The sequence below is a fragment of the Zonotrichia albicollis genome, chromosome 17 (assembly GCF_047830755.1).
Source record: "Zonotrichia albicollis isolate bZonAlb1 chromosome 17, bZonAlb1.hap1, whole genome shotgun sequence".
NCBI classification, from domain to species: domain Eukaryota; kingdom Metazoa; phylum Chordata; class Aves; order Passeriformes; family Passerellidae; genus Zonotrichia; species Zonotrichia albicollis.
Genome location: NC_133835.1, coordinates 7178263 through 7198281, shown reverse-complemented (window position 1 = coordinate 7198281; position 20019 = coordinate 7178263). Strand labels below are relative to the sequence as shown.

The 20019-nt window shown below is 51.9% G+C and overlaps 2 protein-coding genes and 1 long non-coding RNA gene across 6 annotated transcripts in view; 2 read left to right on the top strand and 1 right to left on the bottom strand.

The window, feature by feature from the left end:
* Positions 1-2486: 2486 nt before the first annotated feature.
* On the bottom strand, positions 2487-19238 carry LOC141731081 (uncharacterized). Of its 3 annotated transcripts, none has more exons than XR_012582995.1 (3): positions 18979-19238; positions 10904-18719; positions 2487-9873 (listed from the first exon to the last, which is right to left on the bottom strand). It is a non-coding gene; the product is annotated as an uncharacterized LOC141731081 (long non-coding RNA). The 3 variants fall into 3 exon arrangements; XR_012582993.1 differs by having other exon boundaries at positions 2487-5257; positions 5466-18719; positions 18979-19235; XR_012582994.1 differs by having other exon boundaries at positions 2489-10986; positions 12818-18719.
* R3HDML (R3H domain containing like) lies at positions 12884-17838 on the top strand. Its single transcript, XM_074553446.1, has 6 exons — positions 12884-13014; positions 13621-13982; positions 15174-15292; positions 15853-15985; positions 17046-17161; positions 17262-17838. The coding sequence occupies exons 2-6, from the start codon at positions 13722-13724 to the stop codon at positions 17392-17394; spliced, it is 762 nt and encodes a 253-aa protein (XP_074409547.1). The 5' UTR covers positions 12884-13014; positions 13621-13721; the 3' UTR covers positions 17395-17838.
* A 10-nt stretch (positions 19239-19248) lies between the features above and the next one.
* Positions 19249-20019, top strand: part of HNF4A (hepatocyte nuclear factor 4 alpha) — a 36142-nt gene continuing 35371 nt past the window's right edge. For both annotated transcript variants that reach the window (XM_026796009.2, XM_074553445.1), the window contains exon 1: positions 19249-19500. In XM_026796009.2, the coding sequence (XP_026651810.1) occupies positions 19452-19500 (49 nt within the window). In that variant the 5' untranslated portion in view covers positions 19249-19451. The remainder of the gene's footprint in view (positions 19501-20019) is intronic.

The following is a 20019-nucleotide window of genomic DNA, read 5'->3' as shown; positions in this document are numbered from 1 at the left end:
CTGTAAAGAATCAGAGAAGTGGAATTTAGGTCTTTCAAAACAGCAGATAAAGCTTTCATTCATAAACAAGGACTAAGGTTTGTTCTAAGGGAATTGCTGAAGGCTTCTAAAAAGCTCTCATGGATACTTGGTCAATGTGAGACAGGTATAAACTACACTAAACTGAGTTAATTTGTCAGGTACAGCAGATCTGGCTTTTTAAACTTCTTCCTTAACTTCACCAAATCCCTGCCTGGTTGAAACTGAAATTTTTCAGACTATTTGATTTTTAAAACTGGATTGGGAGTAATTTCTTTTTTTGGTTTAATTTGAACTAAGGCCTCCAACAAATTGCTTCTCTTTGAGAAATCCCATTTTGCCTCTAAAATCCGTAGGGACAGATTCATTAGGAGCTGTAGAACAACTTCCAGAGCCGAAGAGTAGTTGGTAAACCTAGTTTCTTCATACCCAGTCACCAGAGCTTAGAACACTTAATTGGACAGGTAATGGGGAGATCCCAGCTCCCTGAGCAGAGATTTGAAATAGGATCCAAAAGAGCTGAAAAAAGCATCCTCATAACCTGCAGCAGGCTGGAGGGAAATCTTTCCTGTTCATGGGGTACCAACTATTAATTAGAGAAGGAATAATGACACTAGGAGTTGTTAATTGTTTTAAATAAATAAATTGCTTAGAAATTTTATTTGTCTTGTTTTGGTGATTCTGTTAATTATCTGTTAAGCATTTTGAGTGCAAAGAAGTCTGCCTCATTGATGTGAGACTACAGTGTGGATACCTTCTGCAGAACTGAGGCTCCTCATCTTGAAGCAGACACCTCTTTCAACGTAGTCAGTGGAAAGACAGCCTCAGCAGCCCTTTCCAGGAGTCCAGGGCAACTGTTCACCTAATTTGCACACTTAAATTTAGCTGTGGAGAAATTCAGACCTTGCAAGACAGTGGCACTTTGCTCAGGTGCTGTGTTTGTGATCTGCTGTTGCCTCAATGCTGAGATTCAATTGATGCTGCAGTGGGGTCACAGCCTCACTCCTCAATGTCATGAGACCCCTACTCACAAGTTTTTCCTGCTGATCACTTAAAAATATGACAGGCTAGAAAGTGGCAAGATTGTTATTGAAAAGCTGATTATGCCTTAAAGCCATCACAGGATGAGTTACTGGAGTTTAATTCTTCAGTTCTGCAGGATGTTCAGCCGCCTTGAGTGTCCTGATGCTTAAAAATAAACTGGCAAAGGCTGGGAGGTTTGCTGTGGAATAGGACCAAGACATTTGAAGTGAAATCTCAGCCCAAATAGTCAAACTAAACCTCTTGACTGTGCTAAACAGGAATAATTTTATTTTATGAGATTTCTGGGTTCGCCACTCTGTGTTGTGGCCAAGGAGGGATGCTGTGAGGAGAAGGAGAAAAAATTACACAATGTATTTTTTTACCAAACTCAAGCAACGGTTCTTCTCTGACCCACGTTTGGGGTAAGGTGGGTTTTTTGGGAAGGTGTGCTCCAGGGGCACCAGGAGCAGTATCCAAGCCCCCAGGCTGGCAGAGCCATCAGCCTGTGTCCACATCACTCAGTGGTGACAACCCCTTGGGATCTGGGACATCTTCTGCCTTCCCAGCCCATCCTCCCCCCTCCCAGCAATTCCCACAGCCTGCCAGCCCCTGCTAACCCATCCCTGCCTGCCCAGGGCCCTGGCAGCCCCCAGCCCTGCCCTGGGGCAGCCAGGTGCTCATTCCTGCCCAGCCTCCCCTGTTCTCTGTTTTCCTTGGTGAGCACTGCTCACATCTCCATGATTGATTGTGTTTGAGTTTGATCCTGGAGTGTCCTGGGATGTTTGCATGAGAGGTGCTACATAAGCATAATTTGGGCTGTATTTTCTTTGCCTAATGGGAGCTTAAGCTTGAAGTGAAGATAGTTTTGGCCCTTTGCTGAGACACTTCCATCACTTTGAGCTCCACAGCCTTCTCTATTCACTGTTGGCTTAGGAAAAGAGATCAAAAAATAATATTGTGCTTTGTTCCCTTGTGTCAGTGATGCTTTTGAAATGCAGCCCAGGGTGAGGCACAGCAGCCTTTCTCTCAAGCTGGCCTGGATCTTTGCTGCCCATCTCTGATGGGAAAGGATGCTCTTCCTACCAGCTCCAGCCCTGCCATGGGTCCAGGCAGAGCCAAGGCTGACCTGAGAGGGGATGGTGTGTTATTTACAGTGGAGATGATGAGTTGGGAAACAGAAGGGAGATGTTGGTAGCTCATCACCTGTGTGGCTCCCCAGATAAATGGGAAAGGTCTTTCCCTGTCCTGAAACACCAGGAATTTTAGAAAAAGCAGTGGAAATTACCCCAGGGAATTTAGACAGAGTGAACTCAGCTAGACCCAGCCTGAAAACCTCTGCAGGTCACACATTTCCCCTACAACTCTCCTCAAGTGAATAGGAAGGGTATGATCTGAGCTGTAGGGAATTTGCAGCATTTGGTGGTTACATCCAAAGATCAAAATATTTTGGTATATGGGGTGAAGCATAAGAAAGGACCAATTCAGTTTTCAGTGGTGCAAACTTTATTAATGCTAAAAATTAATACCTCTTGCTACAAAATATTTACATTTCTTGCTTGGCACAGCTAGATCACAGCAGAGCAGACTAATGACAGGGTTTGATTTACAGGAGAGGATGGTCTTGTGAGAAACAGGAGTTTAATTTGTGGCTCTGACAAATTCCCTCCCCAGGCACAGACCCTTAGGCTCTGTATCCCCACACCCTGAGCAGAATATGGGAGCGATTCTGTTCTTCTCCCTTCTAAATGTCTTTCAGAGAAAAGGGTGAGGTTGCAGAGGGCTGCAATGATGGTCTGAAGAGCTTAAAAATAAGCAGAGTTCACAAAGATGTAAAATAGCTTCTCTGCATAGAACACAGATTAAGGAGCGCATTAGCAGATGAAGTGGGGATGAGATTACATGTGAAAAAATATATAATTCATGTGATTAAGGGTACATGGGCATAAAATGATCTTAATTACTCATGTTTATCTCTAATTGCCTGACTTCCTTGAGCAGCTGTGGTGGCTGCACTTGCAGCTCCTTGATGAAATATTCCCCTTTTTTTTCCACAACACATAATTCACACCTTCTGTGTTTGCCAGAGAACCTCCTCATCCCCAACCTGTGCATTTGAATTAATCTGATTCTCGATGTGTTTTCTTTCAGGGGTGGCTATGAGAAGTTTTTCCCTGTTGGCTGAGTGGGCAGTGCTCTCCCAGCAGCAGTTATGGGGAATTCACTCCTGCCCAGACCAATTAACCTTCCTGCTAGCCATACACTAACAGCATTATTTATTGTTCCCTCTTATTCCCTTTCTATAAGGATTATCAAGCATAGATTAAAGATCACAAAAAACTCAATTACAACTTCCACAAAACCATTTGCTGGGTGGCCCTCGAGCTACTGTACCAAAACATTGCTTTTATTTTTTCATTTTTAGATTAAAAAAATACTGTTTATTGCAACTGATCAAACATGGGAAGGAAACTGTCTGTGCTTATTAATTCAAATTCAGAAATATGGACTTTTCAAACTCCACTGGTGCATTTTTAGCTCATATATTTGCAGGAAAGAATCAGAGTATAAAATTTGGAAGTGACTTGTTGTTGATTAGCTGTCCTGGTTTCTTGACTGGATACCAGGTACAGCCAGCCACAAAACATGAGCTATTTCAGTCCAATGTATAATTATAAATATTTAAGTATAAATCTAAAATATATGTATACATAATATTTAATCTGAGCTTTACTGGCTTGGATAATGATAAAAGTGTTGGCTGGAAATGTGATTTGGATTTTTCCTGACCACAACGACCATTGAAATGCCCTGCAGACAAAAAAATAATAATTACAAAGATGTTCAAAGCGTGCGCTGAAGAGCCAGTGCACTCAATTCTGTCACAGGCTTAATTTGGATGCCCAACATTATAAATTATTATTTTTAAGAGTTATTTGTTTGTTTTTTTACCTATGCATTCCCTGTGTTCAGTGAGCTTAACATCTCTACTAACCTTGCCATGCTTTCACCACAGGGCTGCCCCATATTTCAACCTTTGCCAGAAGAAACCAGGATGCCCCAGGCCATGGAATTTATTTATATATATATATTTATGATCATCAGCCATGGGTGGCACCTGACAGACAAGAGGGGCAGGAAGGCACTGAGGTGAGATGTGTCAGGGTGAGGTGCTGAGCAATGCCCAGCTCAGCCATCCCCAGGTGAGAGCAGGGAAGGAATGAATTTGCCTCAAGAAGAAGCTCAGAGCTGTTCTGATGCCTGGGCTCCAATTTTTTCCACTTTTCCCCATCCAGGACCCTTCCCTTCATCATCTGCAGGAGTTTTGGAGCCCCATGAACAGAACTACCAGTAGGGTTAAAGGCTCCCAAACATCACATTGAGCCTGAAGTGTCTGTTTGAGCTTCTGAACCTTCTCCAAGGTATCTCCTGGTGTTTCCAGGCACGAGGGGCTGGCAGAACCATCACTGGTTCATTACAGTCTGACCCAAATTTTCACCAAGGAAGCCCATCCCAACCTGCCAGGCACACAGCATCTCCCAAAATGCAGCAACCCAGCCTGTACCGTACCAAGTTGAAGCAAATTGTGGAGGGTGGTCAACAGTGCACAGAGACCAGCCCCTGCCACCAGCAGCCCAAGCAGGAGGAGGTGGGTGATGGGTGTTGTGCTCCTCCTGCCTTGACTCTACCTGTTCTGAGAATAAACAACTTTTTTTTTCCTCCTCTAGCTTTAATTCTGATGAAAAATAAAATTAAAGCCAAATCCTAATGCTTTAACTAAATCAGAGCATTTACCAGCTTCACTTAAAGAAACAGGATTCTTTTCACAGGTGTTTATTTGTACAGTTCAAACAAGATTTTTTTTTAAATATAAGCCCACCACAGATGTGCAACTCAGCCCAATCTCTGTTGACACCACTGGGAGGTTAGGAACAAAAATACACATGTAACATGTTCTGCCTTTTGGGCTGATTATTTAATGTAGGCCCCAAACAACTGGCAAAGCAGACCTTGCTCTGGGGTGGGAAGATGAGCAGGACCCTGTGAGATGATGGAAAATGCCAGGACTGCACCTGGTGCCGAGGAGGAGGATGGGGGGATGCATTTCCCTCCTTTCAGAGGAGAGGTTTTGCATGCTGGGGTGAGCTCCATCCTCCCAGGACGTCAGCATTGCTGGGGCTTTGAACTGCACTTCAAAGCTGGGGCTGGAGCGAGGTTTCTGCAAACCAGAGAAACAGGTAAATATTTGTCAGAGTCAATTAACCCCCCTCACCACCTCAGCAGTCACTGGTGGGAGGCGGCTGGAGGGGTTTCAGCAGGCACAGAGGGGAGCCTTGTTGATTTACTGAACCACTTCAGGAGCTGGGCAGACACAAAGCACTGCCAGGAGCCTCCCCTCAGCACGGTCCATGAACTCCTGCACACACCTCATCCTTTCCATCTCTAGGGCAGGCAGAGGGGAGAATCCTTTTCTTGTCTGGGTAGAGGACCAGTCCTGCTCCCAGCACTGCTGCTGTAGCTTTATAACAACTTCATTGATGCCGGGTACTCCAGCTGGGCATCAGCTGCTCAGAGAGCACTTTGTGTGTCCCACCTGCTGCTGCAGGTTCAGCCATGAACACTGTGAGTCACCTATTCCAGGAGACACAACATCATATAACACCCATGAATTTATCAAGTTCTGACTTCTGATGTCCCACCAACCCATTGCAGGGGGACTCAGGGTGTTTGTTTTGGAGAGAGGGCTTTGCTGGACCACTCTGGCCATGATGTCTGTACTGCAGCAGCTGCTGGAGGGGGAAACTCAGACACACTGAGCCACCAAACACCAACCAACGTCCCCAGGCTTCCTCTTGCTTATCAGCCCAGCATCAAAGTGCAGCTTCAATAAGAAAAAGGGAAGGGAAAAAGTAGAAACAGCTGAACACCAGGTGAGATGAATGCAAATGGATGGGGCTGGGCTAATTCCTCATGCCCTTTCCCTGCACCTTCACTGCTCCAACACGGTCCCTGGGGCAATGCCACTCTCCCTTTCTCTGGCCAAAAACCCTCAGCTGGATGTTAAAAACACAAAAGGAAGTGCAGAGGCTGTAACAGGGTCTACCTGGGTATATGCAAAGCCCCTGAGGGCATCTGAGGGACACGGGCTGGGAAATGCTGGGGGAGGCTCTGGGGGTGCCCCCTCCCCGTGCCTGGGGCACTGTACTGACACACAGTGAGGTGAGAGCTCTCACCTCCCCTGCTTTCAGGGCAGGGGAAGCACAGGAGGGGCATCAAGACAGCATGAACCTCATCAGTCCTGGTCCTCAAAACCTCTGCAGGTCACACATTTTCCCCCCAGCTCTCCTCAAGTGTGAATAGGAAGGGTATGATCTGAGCTGTGGGGAGTTTGCAGCATGTTTGGTGGTTACATCCAAAGATCAAAATATTTTTATATATAAAAATATTTTTGATGCATATATTTTTGATCAAAATATTTTTATATATCAAATAAGTATTAGGCACACCATCCTGGCACTGGGGTATGCCCAGCTCTGCTGCTCTTTCCTCCCCATTGCTCGTGGCTCACAGGCAAGGTCAGACCAACGTGGGTGTGTCAGCACAAGCCACGGTCAGGCCTCTGTGTCACAGTGTGGACACAGCCTGAGTGATGGACAGAGATGCCAGTGAGCCGCGGGAATCCCCCATTCTGCTCCTTCTGTCCTTCTAAGGCTGGACACAGGGACAGTGGAGCTGCCAGCACTCACACCAGCCTCAGAGCTCTCATCTTCAGATGAGGTGTCCCACTTCCAGGATTTTCTGGGACTCACATGACAGCATGTCCTTTGGTCAGGGAGGAAAGACCCTGAGAAGTGTGTCTCCCTTCGGAGAGAGAGATATAGAGATAATCTCTCCCATTTTTCAGAGCGTCCCAAAAGTCTCAATTTCTGCTTTCCCAGATTTTTTCCAGCTTTGAGAAAAGTGGTTCTTGCAAACTTCTGAGCTTCCATGGCTGTACCTGAGAAATTTCATGTCTAGGCAGAGAGAAATCTGGTGGCTTGGATCCAGCCATCTGGACGTGGGAAAGCTTGGAAGTCCCATGAGAAAAAGGAGATTTCTTGGCAAAAATTCACAATACATCTTTATGGGAGAGTGCAGGGGAAATACAAAATGTCCATCAAACTTCTCACTTTCTGTAGGCAGAATTCAGGAAGCCCCAAGATGTGCAGGTACAGCAAGAGATTTTAAAAGTGAGCAAAGGAGGGGCAGGACTGGCTCTGATGCAGGACAGGCCACAGGAACCCCTCAGAGCCCTCTGGTAGGCGTGATCAATCAAGATGGAAAAGTATAAGCAGAGAAATATGTATGGAAAGTGATTTGCTCAGTGTCACTCTGGAAATGGAAAACTTCTGGATTTCATGCCCGTGTCACCTGTGAGGTGCTCACTCTGCTTCAGCACTGCTGGGGGGAGCTGAACTGTTCCTGTTTCCCAGCCTTGTGCAGAAATGTTAACATATCCAGAGCCTCTGGGGGCACATCCTTCCTGCCCAAAGCCCCTGAATCACCTCTGGATGTCCCTGAGAGTTCCTGTGCTCTGCCTTTCCTTCTGCACCACCTTCCTGCACTCACCAGAGCCTGCTTTTAAACCCCTCCAAGCTTTGGACAATCATCACCCACCTAAGCTGCATCTCCACCTCCCTGCCCCAGGCAGACTCTGGGGAGAACTTACACCCATCCCAACATCCCATGGCACGAAAAAACACTGCAAACATCGCCCTCTTCCTTCAGAGGCAGGGACGAAAAGCAGCATCTCTCTTAGCCCCAGCCATTTAATCTGAGCTAAACAAACAAACACTGGCAGCGTTTTTCTAAAGGAAAAACCTTTTTCAGCTGGAGACAAGGAACCTTGCAGTGGTGGGATGGTCAGAGGGTGTTTGCTGGTGCTCCTGTTATGGGCATGTGAGCAGTGGGGCCACCCCAAGAAGAGGAGCAAAGGGAACAAGACCTCCCTGTGCAGCCACAAAAAACCTGCCTGTGAACCAGCGCCAGGTACTCAGTTTCTATCTTAATTTTGGTCTTGGAAAAAAAGGGAATGGAGTGAATACACAGGGGCTGCAGTCAAGCTGTGGCACACCCCTGTCCAAGCAAGAAAATTACATGGTGAGGCTGCCAGGGTGTCCTGAGTTCACTTCCCTGGGTCTGGCCTTTCGGGGCTGGGATGCACTAGCCCCCATCCAGCAGCTGATCCAGCCCTTTGCTGGACCACTCCCAACCACTACACAGTGGCTGTGTCAGATGATGAGGAAAGACATGATCTCAGCTCACCCCAGATGATGAATTTAGAGCAGGCTGGTGAGGTGGGAAATTCCCACCAGGACTCCTGGGTGTGAGCAATGGGTTTCCCACCAGTGAGCTTGGAAAACCATCATGCACAAATCTGGCGGCAGCAGAGCACAAACCCCACCAGCACCGTGTTCCCAGGGCTGTTGGTTCTGGCACGGGTCTGTGGGCACAGCTGGATGTGGGCTGCACCTGCTGGGGCAGCTGTGGGTGTGCAGTGGGCATAGGGGTGGGCACAGTGCTGCTGTGGGGCAGGGGGTCTCAGGAGCCAGCCTGGTTGCAGCTGGTGAGGAGCTCACAGCTGATGTTCAGCTCCAAGGTTTGGGTGTTTTTTGGTCTCAGCTGACTCAGGGTGTGATGGGTCCCTTTCCCACAGAGCTGAGAGTTCCTTCTCACCTTGGCAGTGTGCAGTGAGACCATCACACAGCCACTGCACCAGGCTAAACAACCATTTGTTAGCAAGCAGCAAATTAACTATCTTCCAAATTGTGCTGAGAGGAGCTTCCGTGTTATTTAAGTGAATTTCTAAACTTAGCCCAGTTACTGTAAAAAAATACCTTTGCAAGCAACTACTGTCCACAGAGCTTGACTTCAGAGATGTTTATTTCTAGAGCTAGTGGAAAAATTTCTCACCTTTCAAAGGTTCCAAATATATCTTGGTGCTGGCTGGAGCCATTGGCCATCAGAGTTTCCTCACAGGCTGATGGTGGGGCCACAGCTCTGACAGTGCCACAGGTGTTGTGGGGAGAGGTGGAGGGCTGGCACCCACCTCTTCAGCAGGGAGCTCATGGAGGATCATGTCAGCCTTGAGGGACACCTTAGTTAATACCCCAAAACAAGTGGTTTTTACTTCAGGACTCAAAAGCATTAGTCCTGGCCAGCTGCACCACTAAAAGGAGATAATTGTAGTGCCCAGGTCACTTTTGGAGAGGGGTCAGGAGCCAGACTGAGGGCAAGGCTGCTCTCTGCCAGGGTGGTGAGCCCACACGTGCAGGCTCCTGCCCACACTCTCACCTGATGCCTCTCTACACCATCACTATATATAAAATGGGAAAGGTTTTTTTCCTCACTTTAGCAAATGCACAAGCAGGAGCTGTGGGTTATAAGAGGATATTACACCTGAAGCAGAGGGATGTGCTGGGCATTGAATGAAAGGCTCCAGGAGAGCTCCTGACCCTGCTGATGGTCACCTCTTCAGTGTGAGGTCTGACAGTGGATCTTCCTCCAAGGTTCAGCTTAGCTCAGTAAAGGATTCAGCATTTACAAAAAACTCCTAAATAGGAGGAAGGATGACTTTGGAGTCCTCAGACTTCAGGACTGATCTCAGTTTTGTTACACCTCAACAGGTGTTTCACTCCTGGAAGATCCCAAAAGAATATACAGGAGCCCAGCCTGGGCTTACTCCAGTCACAAGACGTGGAGATCAAATCTTCCAAGCTCCGAGTCAGAAGGAAGATCTCCCTTGATGATGTGTTAGGAGGAACCAAGCTCTGGATATGCTGGATCTCTGCAGGGCTACAGAAATGAAAAAAAATCCACCAAAAGCCCCACTTTCCTTCTCTGTCAGGGTGGGCACCAAGGTATCTGGTGCTCTTGATGTTTGAGGTGGGACTGGGGAAAAGGAACATCTTTCAGCAAAGATGGAAAATGAGCCTTTCTGTCAGTTGATATGAGGGGAATATTTTACTCGAGCAACAGAGTTTGTGCATTGCCTAGGGAAAGTTTTGTTCAGACAGAACCCTGGTTTCATTGTATTTTACCCCAATAAGGAGAAGGCTCCTGCTATGGAAATCCACATCAACCTGCTCCAGGCATCAGGAGGCTCAGGGAGCACAGCAGATCCTGACGTCAGCAAAGGGCAAAGCCCTGCTCAGTCCTGTATGGGCTCATGTCACCGTCTGCCACCTTGGAATGTGGGTGATGGGTGATGCCCAAAGCCAACAGATGGGAGAAATAAACATGACAGAGAAATCCTGCAAGTCCCATTATGTCTTATTCTGGAGCAAGCTGCTGTCTGTTGGTCATAAAAGCATCAGAGTGTGTCTCTGCCAGGAGAGTGCTTGAACGCAGTGATTTATCTTTTTTGTTCCCCCTGATGCTCATTAAAAAGGGAATTTGCCTGCTGTGGCTGTATCCAGCTGAATGCATGTGCTTCTTGGCTCCCAGCGAGGTCCTCGCTGCAGATACCGTGTGCTTTGGCAGCCGGGCCAGTCTGGGCTGCAGGATATTACGCCTGGCAGGGACACAAACCCCTTCCAGTTCCTGGAATTTGGATTGTCTCGTGGAGTGCTGATTAAGCAGTGCTTTCAATCTGCACCCAAGACAAAACCCTCGCCTTGCCTCAGCTGCTGCGTGGCACAGGGAGCTGCGGTGGGTTCAATCTCCCCAAGCCTCCAGGGAGACAAAAACCCCCAAAAAAATCCCAAATTAAAAGCTTTGCAGTTCACAGTGTTGGATGAGCATTTGCTGCTCAGGGCTCTGTCTTCTGTGAAATAATACATCATTAAAAACCACCCTCTCCACAACACAGCCCCAAAGTCCTTACCTCAGTGTGCACTTGGCAGCAGCTGCACCTCCCAGTCTGCCCAGTTAAGATCACTGCTGCATGTCCCCATCTGCCTTTTTAATCTGCTGGGAATGAAACTGCCTTTACCAGCCTCGCTAATGAGAGATTTGATATCTGGGTTTGAGTGGAGGGAGGCAGCACCAGTGCCTGCCCCCCTGGTGAAGCACAAATCTCTGTCCTGCTGCTGGCACAGCTGTCTCCATAGATGAACATGAAACAGGGGTGTCTGCAGGGCTGGCAAACTGGGGATGGCACTTTGCCCAGCACCTGTGGACAGGTGACGGGTGTTTTGGGGTGATCTGGTGCTGGAGGGTGACGCTGATGCTAGTTAGACCCTAGAACAGGCAATCTGGAAATTCAGAGGGCTATGGGAGCCACCCTGGCACCCTGGCATTCCCAGTGCCATCCACAGCACAGCACAGCACAGCACAGCTCCCCACAGGATACCCAGCCCGGCTGGTTCATGGGGTGCTGCTGCTCTCTGCACCGAGGGATCCCCTCCTACAGCACAGCCAGAGATGCCCCAGCTGCATTTTTCCCTGTCTCCTCACTGACACAACCATCATCCCACCTGCTGGGTGGGGAATGGATGGAAACACCCCTCTGGCACACAGCAGCTTGAATTGCTTTATGAGAGAGACAATGCCAGGAAAAATGTACAAAGGGGTCTCTTTTGCTGGAGGCTCCCAGCAGAGTGAGGCTGTATTGGTACAGCACATCAGCTCATCACCTGGGCGTTACTCCTGCTCCATGCTCAGTTCTGCACTGAACTCCAGATCAGCTCCTGCTGCACAGCAGGTCTCTGGGACATGCTGTCAGTCCCTGCACAGGCAGGACTTATGGGTCTGGGATCCTCAGTTCTTGTCAGTCAGAGCTGTGGGCATGAGAAGCAGTGACCTGCTGCTGCTGTGGGACTGCCTTCTCCTCCCTGCACTCCATCTCTGTGCCCCTTGCCAGCTCAGGAGAGGGAGTTTGGCCTTGGTGCTCCTCTTGATGCAACTGTAGTGCCAGAACCTGGCTCCAAAGCTGCCTGTGGTGAACCCAAAGCTGGTGAGGCACAGGGGGACCAGCACCTTGCCTACCTGAGGCACTGCAGCATGGGGGGATGGCAGGAGCTGCAGGTCACTCATGGCCACCTGTGCTGGCTCTGAGCACGGTGGGAGGAAGATGTGACAGGCATTGCAAGCAGCCCCTCCGGCTGGCCAGGTGTCTCTGTGACCTGCAATAACTCAGCTGTCCCCTGGCATCGTGACTGTGTGGGATGTTGTAAGGAAACATACTTGATGCTGCAGGATATGGCTTTCAGATGTTACAGCCATTTCCCCTGCCTGGGGACAGACACATGGACACCATGGAGGGAGCACGGCCCTGCTTTCCCCTGAGATAACCCTGGCTGGGCACTGCCAGCTCAGGTCAGTGCTGGGGCCATGGGCAGAGTCCCTGTGGCTGTGACAAGTCCCAGCCCTTGGGTTACACACAGGTGGCGACGCCCAGCCCGGCAAGTGGCTTCATCTATAACGGGGAGAGCTGCTGACCCAGGGCCGTGTGTGGCCACCAGGGACATCTCTGCCATCTGCTAAGCTCGCACCAAAGTGGGGTGACCCTGTGGCTCCTGCCGCTTCCTTACCGGGGCAAACCCCCTGTGCATCCCCCACCGACCTGGATCCGCTTCTCTACCCGCTGTTTCCAGCAAGATCCCAGATAGGGAAGGAGCAGCAAAGAGATGACTTTGGGAATCTGTCCCTGTGGGTAGCCTGAACAAACCCCGAGGCAGCAGCGAGGAGCAGCCCCTCCGCCCGCCGAGGCATCCACCGAGCCGTGCTGTGCCCGCTCCCCCCGGCGCCGTGCGGGGCTCCTGTGCCTGCGTGAGCCCGTGTGCGCGGAGGCACTCACCAGCCTATAAATCTGCTGCCAGGGCTCTTTCCGAACTTCAGCACGTTCCCCGGGGGAAGAGTTAAGATGCTGCTTGTGCGTCACTGGCCGCAGCGGGCTGCCCGCCGGGGCTGAGCCGGTTCTCCCGCATCTGCCCCGCAGCTCCATCCCGCAGCTCCGTCCCGCCGGGCTCCGCCGCTCCCAGCGCAGCGCTCACGGTACGTGCTCGGGGAACATCCTCCCTCTGCTCCGGGATGCTAGGAGGTGCATCGGCTGACGGATGAGGGGGTATTCCAGCGTTTTCCCTTCTTTTCTTTTTTAAATAAAATACTCGGCTTTTGCAGCGCCAATTTTTCTTTTCCACCTAAATCGTTAGGATTTCTCAACAATGCTTTAAAGTCTTGCCGTGAGTTTCTTTATCTGTGTGAGGTTTCTGTTTGTGCTGGGGATTTATTCAACAAACCAAACTCCTGGGAAGTTACAGGGCAGGTGGCTGCAGTAACTCTCAACATACTCCTAACTAACCCCTGTGCCACAGGTATGTGCCATAAGTGAAAAAATGGGGGAGACTTTCTACTGATTTTATCTTTTTAAAAAACAAACAAGAAAATCAATTCCCCAGGCATATCCCTGACAGTCCTGGGGAGTTTGCTCTGATAAATAATGTTATTAAAGAGATAAATTTTAAATATTACTATTTTTAATAGGGTAAAACTACTATTATCAATAGGTGAAAAGAAAATTTGTTTCCACCTTATTTTGGGCAATGGTGCTTGCATGGTGTTTGCAACCCTGAGCGGTGCCTGTGCTGTTTTCTCTCCTAGATCTGCACACCAGCAGCAGGGACCAGCAATCCCCCTTGTCCTTGCTTACCCCCGTGCAGGAGCAGAACTCCACCGGCTGTTCCCAGCGAGGGCGGGCTGGCATGGCCATGCTCCAGCTGCACCTGTACCTCACGGCCCTGGGCTGCTGGATGACACAGCTGTCCAGCTCCCTGCTGCTGCCCAACGCCACCGAGCTGCTGTCCCCGCCCGCGGGCGCAGCCGCGGGGCTGCTCCGGGCCGAGGGGGTCCCGCGGGGCCGGCGGAAGAGATTCCTGTCCCCCCAGGACATGGGTGTGATCCTGGACTACCACAACCAAGTGCGGGCACAGGTGTCTCCACCCGCTGCCAATATGGAATACATGGTGAGTTGGGCTGTGGCAGGGCGGTCCTCAGCTCTGGTGGGATCAAGAGCTCACTTCTGATGTGGGAGCCCTAGCCAAGGAGGGATGTCAGGGTGTTGGTCAGATTCCTGGCTGAACACGTCCTGGGGGATTTTTTGGGTCCCATGCAGCCTCTGTGCAGGAGGGATGGAGCCCCAGCACGGAGATGTTTCCCCATGAGGGCAGATTTAGGATCTCTGAGCCTGTGTCTGGGACATCTGCGAGGTGGCTACAAGCAGGAAAAGCTCAAGTCCCAACCCAAAGCTGACGCAGAAGCCTCTCCCCAATTGCATCTGTGAGGGATGATCCCATCACAATCTCCAGGGTCCCTTTTGACTGTTCCAAGTGGTGCCAGCTCCCAGAATAAATGTTCAGGAGTGAGTCAAGGAAGGGATGCACAGCCTTGACAGGCTGGGCAACTCCAGATGAGGGTCACCCTGGGCAGAACTTTCTCCTGGTTCTGTCCTCCCTGCCTGGAGCTCCTAACCCAGCCCTAAAGGTCCTCCAAGAGGAGCTATTTCCAGCCTACACAGGACAGGACCTCAGGGCAGGAGGTGCCACACGCTGCTCTGCTCCCAGGAAGGGGGCCAGCTCTGAGGGATCACCTGGGTGGTCCCTGGATGTGGTTTGGAGAAGCACAGAGCAGCCCAGCTTGCTGGGTACCAGAGCAGGTCAGACATGCCCAGAAGCATCCTGCATGGCTTCTTGCTTGGCCTAAATTCCTGCCTTCCAAAGTAACTCACACAGGCATCTCCCAAGAGGCGTTCAGGATGGGTGAGGGAGCTTTAAATAATGCATGAAGGAACCAGCTGTGTCCAGGGCTGCACTGAGGGCTGGGACAGCTGTGAGGCTGCAGGGTTTCACCCCTGTGCTCAGCTTCACCTTGTGCAGGAGCTCATTCCTGGAGGGAACCACACACACAGGGCTTGCAGCACTGCAGGGCATCCCTGCTCTGCTATCCTGTGTGTCCAGAGCTGTGGCAGCAGCTGGGGAGGTCCATGGCTCCTGGACATGCTGCTGTGCTTCCCTCCCCTGGGTGTTTTCTAGCCTGATGCATGAGTCCTATTTTTTTGGACACCCAGGCGTGCTCAGAAAGCCCACACAGCACAAGGGAGCTCTTCCCTCCTCTGGGAATCCAAAACTCCTGCCTGCCCTTTCCCTTCCCCTGGCCAGGTGTGGGATGAGCGTTTGGCCAGGGCAGCGGAGGCGTGGGCTGCGCGCTGCTTGTGGGACCACGGCCCCCCTGAGCTGATGAAGTACGTGGGACAGAACCTCTCCATCCAGTCGGGCAGGTGAGTGCCCTGCAGGCACAGGGAGCTCCTGGGAAACCCCCACACCCCACGGGGCTGCAGGAGGAGCAGCTGCAGCCCCTCAGCCAAGGAGCAGAGGGGCTCTGAGCTGGCAATGCAGGTAGTGAGACAGAGCTGAGAGGCATGTCAAGGACCCCGGGCTGGAGGAGGAGGAGGGCCCAGCTCGCCTTCTCCTGGAGAGCTTCTCCTACCCTTCTCTTGCAGAAGGGTAAATACAGGAAAGCAGAGGTGCCTGCTGCTCATTTGGGAAGTTTGCCATTATTCTCCTCTCTGCCAGGCACCCAGACCAGGGGGATATGGGTCCTGGATCTCCTCCACGTGGCTGAGCACTCAGGTGTCTCTGGTTTTCCAGCCTTGAACACAAGTGGGCTTGGCACAAGGCTGTCACTACCTCCTTTTTCCCAGGAATGCTTGTTCCAAATGAGCCCTGGCCCCAAATAATTTCTCTCCTCCACTTCCTCACTGTGGATCTTTCCCTTCCTTTCCTTCTCCCATGACCCCTGATGTGGAGGAGATCCACCTTAGCTGTAGCACCGTTGCAGGTACCGCTCTGTGCTGGACATGGTGAAATCCTGGCACCAGGAGAAGCAGCACTACTCCTTCCCCCAGCCCCGGGAGTGCAACCCCCGCTGCCCCTCCACGTGCAGCGGCTCCGTCTGCAGCCACTACACACAGGTGAGCACTGCAGCCCCCGGGCTCCAGATGCAGAGGGGGCCTTGTGCAGCTCACAGCTCTTCTGCCAGCAGCAGCTGGGATGCAGGGTCAAACCCTGGCAGCTCCAGCTTCAGATCAGGCAGGTCAAACCCTGGCAGCTGGCAGTCTGTCTGCTGGACACAGTAATACCAGCAATGCCCTCCCACCCTGTGTTTTTCCAGCATTTGGGCTGTTGCAGGAAGGTCCCATGGGTTTACAACCAACTGGAGGAGCAGCTGGGACTTTCTGACCAGTTGACAAGGAGCTTTCAATTTTTTAAAAGCTTTTTTTCCCCCCTTTGGCCTTTCTCTCCTCACTGCACGTCTGGTAACTTAAAGGTGGTGAAGAGAAAAAAAAAAGCTGCTTTGTACTTTTGCCAAGCATGAATCTTCTTCTCTGTGATGGAACAGCTTCATAGCACCCAGCTGTTTCTGGCTCCCTGGGAATGCAGCCCCTTCATCCCCTGGCACATTCTCACACAGCCTGGCCAGCACAAGATGGAAAATTCCTCTGTTCCTCTGCCTGGCTGCAGAGCTGTGCCAACTCCTAATTACCTCTTCTTCATGGCTCCAACCCTTACCTGAGCATCTGCATCCTCATGTGGCTCATCCATGAGGATACTCAGGGATGCTCTCGGTTGCAAAAGGGCAATATACACTTTTTATGGAAGAGATTTAACCTGGAGAGGCCTTAGGAGGAGCTTTAGCCTTTGCTCGACCTCCCTGTGTGCAGGGTAAGCTGCTGGCCATGATTCAGTGTGAGGTTTAGGAGCTAATTTGGGTAAATTGGAGCAGTGACCCAGACTCTGCTGCTCATGGATGTGAGCTTGGCAAGGCAGGTTCAGATAGGAGAGGGAGAGTAAAAAGTCATCCTCTGATAAAAAAGCACTGCCTGTGATGGGGCAGCATCCAGCCAAAGCTATTGGGGCAGCTGGGATGCAATTCCCTGGGGGAACAGAGCCCTGTGCTGGCATCCTGGGGCTATCACTGTGAGATGTCTGGGTACATGGACACAACAGTGTCTGTTCTCTGTCCTGGCACAGATGGTGTGGGCAACCTCGAGCCGCCTGGGCTGTGCCCTGGGCACCTGTGCCAACGTGCGGGTGTGGGGCAGCACGTGGCGCCACGCCATCCTCCTGGTCTGCAACTATGCCATCAAGTAAGTGACTGGGGAGAGCCCCCCGTGCCATCCTCCCTCCCCTCAGCAGTGTCAGCAGTGGGCTGATGATGCTCAGAGGTGATGCCCTCCTCTCTTTTAGGGGTAACTGGCTGGGGGAAGCGCCCTACAAGGTGGGGCGGCCGTGCTCAGCCTGCCCCCCCAGCTACGGCGGGGGCTGCTCCAACAACATGTGCTTCAGTGGAGTCAAATCCAACCAAGTCAGCTGGTTCTAGGGCTGCAGCCCCACGAGGAGCCCTGGCAATGGAGATGGGGTGAACAACAATTATTTATAACACTGACCCCCCCCCAGCAGCCTGGCTGTCCAACCTGCTTCATCCTAATGGCACGTAGGAAAATGCTTTTCTAACACATCTCCAGCAGTGCTGTCTGGCTGCTTCCCACTTTGGGGGAACTACAGACAGTGCAGGTCCCTATTTTCTGAAATGGGGATGGTTTTGGGGTGCATGGAGGGAGTGGGGCTGGCTGGCATGGTCCCTGCTCTGCAGACTCAGAGGGTCTTCCCCTCGGTGCTAAGGCTGGTTCCAAGATGTAAGTGTTCCAAGATGTTTCCCTCGTGGTAAGCTGGATAAGTGGGGAGCCCTGAACATGCTCCTGCTTCACAGCAGCCCCTCTGACTGTGGAGCCCCCAGCTCTGAGCCCCCAATAAAGCAGCCTGGAGATCCCCATGCTTGTGTTGGTTCTCCCTCACTCGCAGCCTGAAGCCTCGGGGTAACACCGAGCCAGTGACTCTGCTCTGGTTTTGGGGGTAAGCAGCAAAGGGGGGGGCAGATGCCCTCAGTGGGGCCACGGGCTACGGGCACAGGAGATGCCTGGGCGCTTTGCTCCATCGTGTGGGAGAAGCCAGCACTGCTGGGACACGGGCTGGTGGTGACGCTGAAGGGCCACACACTCAGCGTCCCGCCCATGCTGTCCCACACCATCCCACTGCTCTACCTCACCCACAGTGCCACTGAGCACCACAATATCCACACCCCTCCCTCTCCAGAACCTCTCAGCACTCAGAAAACTCAGGGATTCCTGAATTACAAGTCCTTGGATCTGAGCATCCAGCTGTGGATTCCCGTGCTGCAGACTTCTGCGTCCAGCAGCACTCTCTTCACTGCATGCTCCCTTGGGATGTGCTTTTCCATTCCGGAGGAGCAGATATCCCTAATTTGGCCCCCTCAGGGCTGCAGGCTTTCAATAGCTGAGGTGTTGAGGGGATCCTAAGACTGGACCCCTCTGTGCTTCCTCCAGCCTGGTCTCTTCCTGCGATGTACAGGAGATATGGAAGGCTCTGTGCTGATGGATAATCATTTTTTCAGCTTCAGCTCTGGATTCCCCATGTCCTTGGTGTCCTCTCAGCAACACTTGTTGCACATGGCCCTGCTGGCCTCAGCACAGCCCCTGGCAGCCCAGACTGCTCCTGACATGGAGCCCCCACTGGCACAGGGGCTGCCACAGTCTCATGGGGAGCCCATCTGCACATCTGCTACCATGAGGTCCTGGATGCAGCAGTCCCAGAGGGAACACAGATGACCATAAGTGGCTGTGGCACCTTGAGATTTGGGGAACAGAGAGAGACAGGGACGAGCTGCAAGCACCCTGTGCTCAGAGTATCACCCTGCATCCACCACAGCATCCCCAGGCAACCTCTCTGGTTTGGCACCAGGCAGACAAACTCCGACTCGTGGCCTGGGCATTTTTCCCCTCGTGCCTCAGGCAGGCTCTGCTGTGCCCTTGCCAGTCCCTACACTTGTCCCACAGCCCCTTGCCCCCCATGCCGTGTTTTCCCTTTGCAGTACACAGTCTCATACCTGGTTTTCCCACCTCGGGCAGGTGATGGCACAAACCCAGCAGCACGTGGGGCACTGCAGAGCTGGATGTGGCTGCCCCCACTCCCCGTGGCCAGGGGTGAACCCCAGCCTGGCAGCTGCCCCGGCCTTGACACCATCTGCAAGCGGGAGCCCCAAAAGAGTCCAGTAAAAGCCGTGTTTGAGTTTCTAGCTTGGCAGCAGTTACTATAGCTACAGCAACGGCACCTTGCAGATTGGTTTCCATAAGAGCTTGGTTACTATTTAACATCTCCACCCACATTAGCCCTGATTAAGCGAATCAATAAGATAACAGGAGAGGCAGGTTTCCTCGCCCTGCCTCTCCGCGCTCCCTCCTGCCTTCACCTAGTTCCTTAGTGAGAGACATTTTTTTATTTATTTATTTACATTTCTTTTTTATTCCTCTACTTCCTGTGGTTTTCGCCCCAAGTCCCCATAGCGGTAGCCGGCGAGACATGGTCAATGTAGGCACCCAGCTAAGCGCTAAGATGGAGGCTCCATATGGTGAGTACAGCGTTCCCAGCGCCCGCGCTGCCGGCCTGCCGTGGCTCGGGGAGCGGGGCTGCCAGCGGCCAGCAGCAGCCCCCAGCCCCACCGTGCCCCCCCTGCCTCAGGCAAGGCTGGAGGTGGAGGCAGGAGAAGGGTTCTGGCTGATTTGGATGTGATGGAAATCCTCTATGTGCGTGTTTTCTCGCTTTCACGCTGCTTGACCCAAAGAGGAAGGCACGTGCCTGAGGGAGCAGAGCGGCCCCACGTGCTGGCAGAGGGGCTGCTGCTGCTGCTGCTGGGATCGCAGCAGAAGTGGCAGCAGTTTACAGGAGGTGAAGTGCTGCCCTAGGACACACAGGCTGCAGGTGGCCCGTGGCATGCCCGGGCTGTGAGTGGGCACAGCGGGCACCTGCCAGCGCTGTGCTCCCGCTGAGGGCCGGTGCCATGGCTGGGCAGCTTTCCCAGCAAGGAGTGGAGTGCCTGGACAAGCAGCAGCCTCCAGCCTCTGCAGGGCACAGCATCAGGTGGCACAAT

Coding starts and splice junctions, on each gene's coding strand:
- R3HDML (XM_074553446.1), top strand. CDS start 13,722: ATGGCCATGCTCCAGCTGCACCTGTACCTCACGGCCCTGGGCTGCTGG. Junction 13,983..15,173: donor CTGCCAATATGGAATACATG/GTGAGTTGGGCT, acceptor TCCCCTGGCCAG/GTGTGGGATGAGCGTTTGGC. Junction 15,293..15,852: donor CTCTCCATCCAGTCGGGCAG/GTGAGTGCCCTG, acceptor GCACCGTTGCAG/GTACCGCTCTGTGCTGGACA.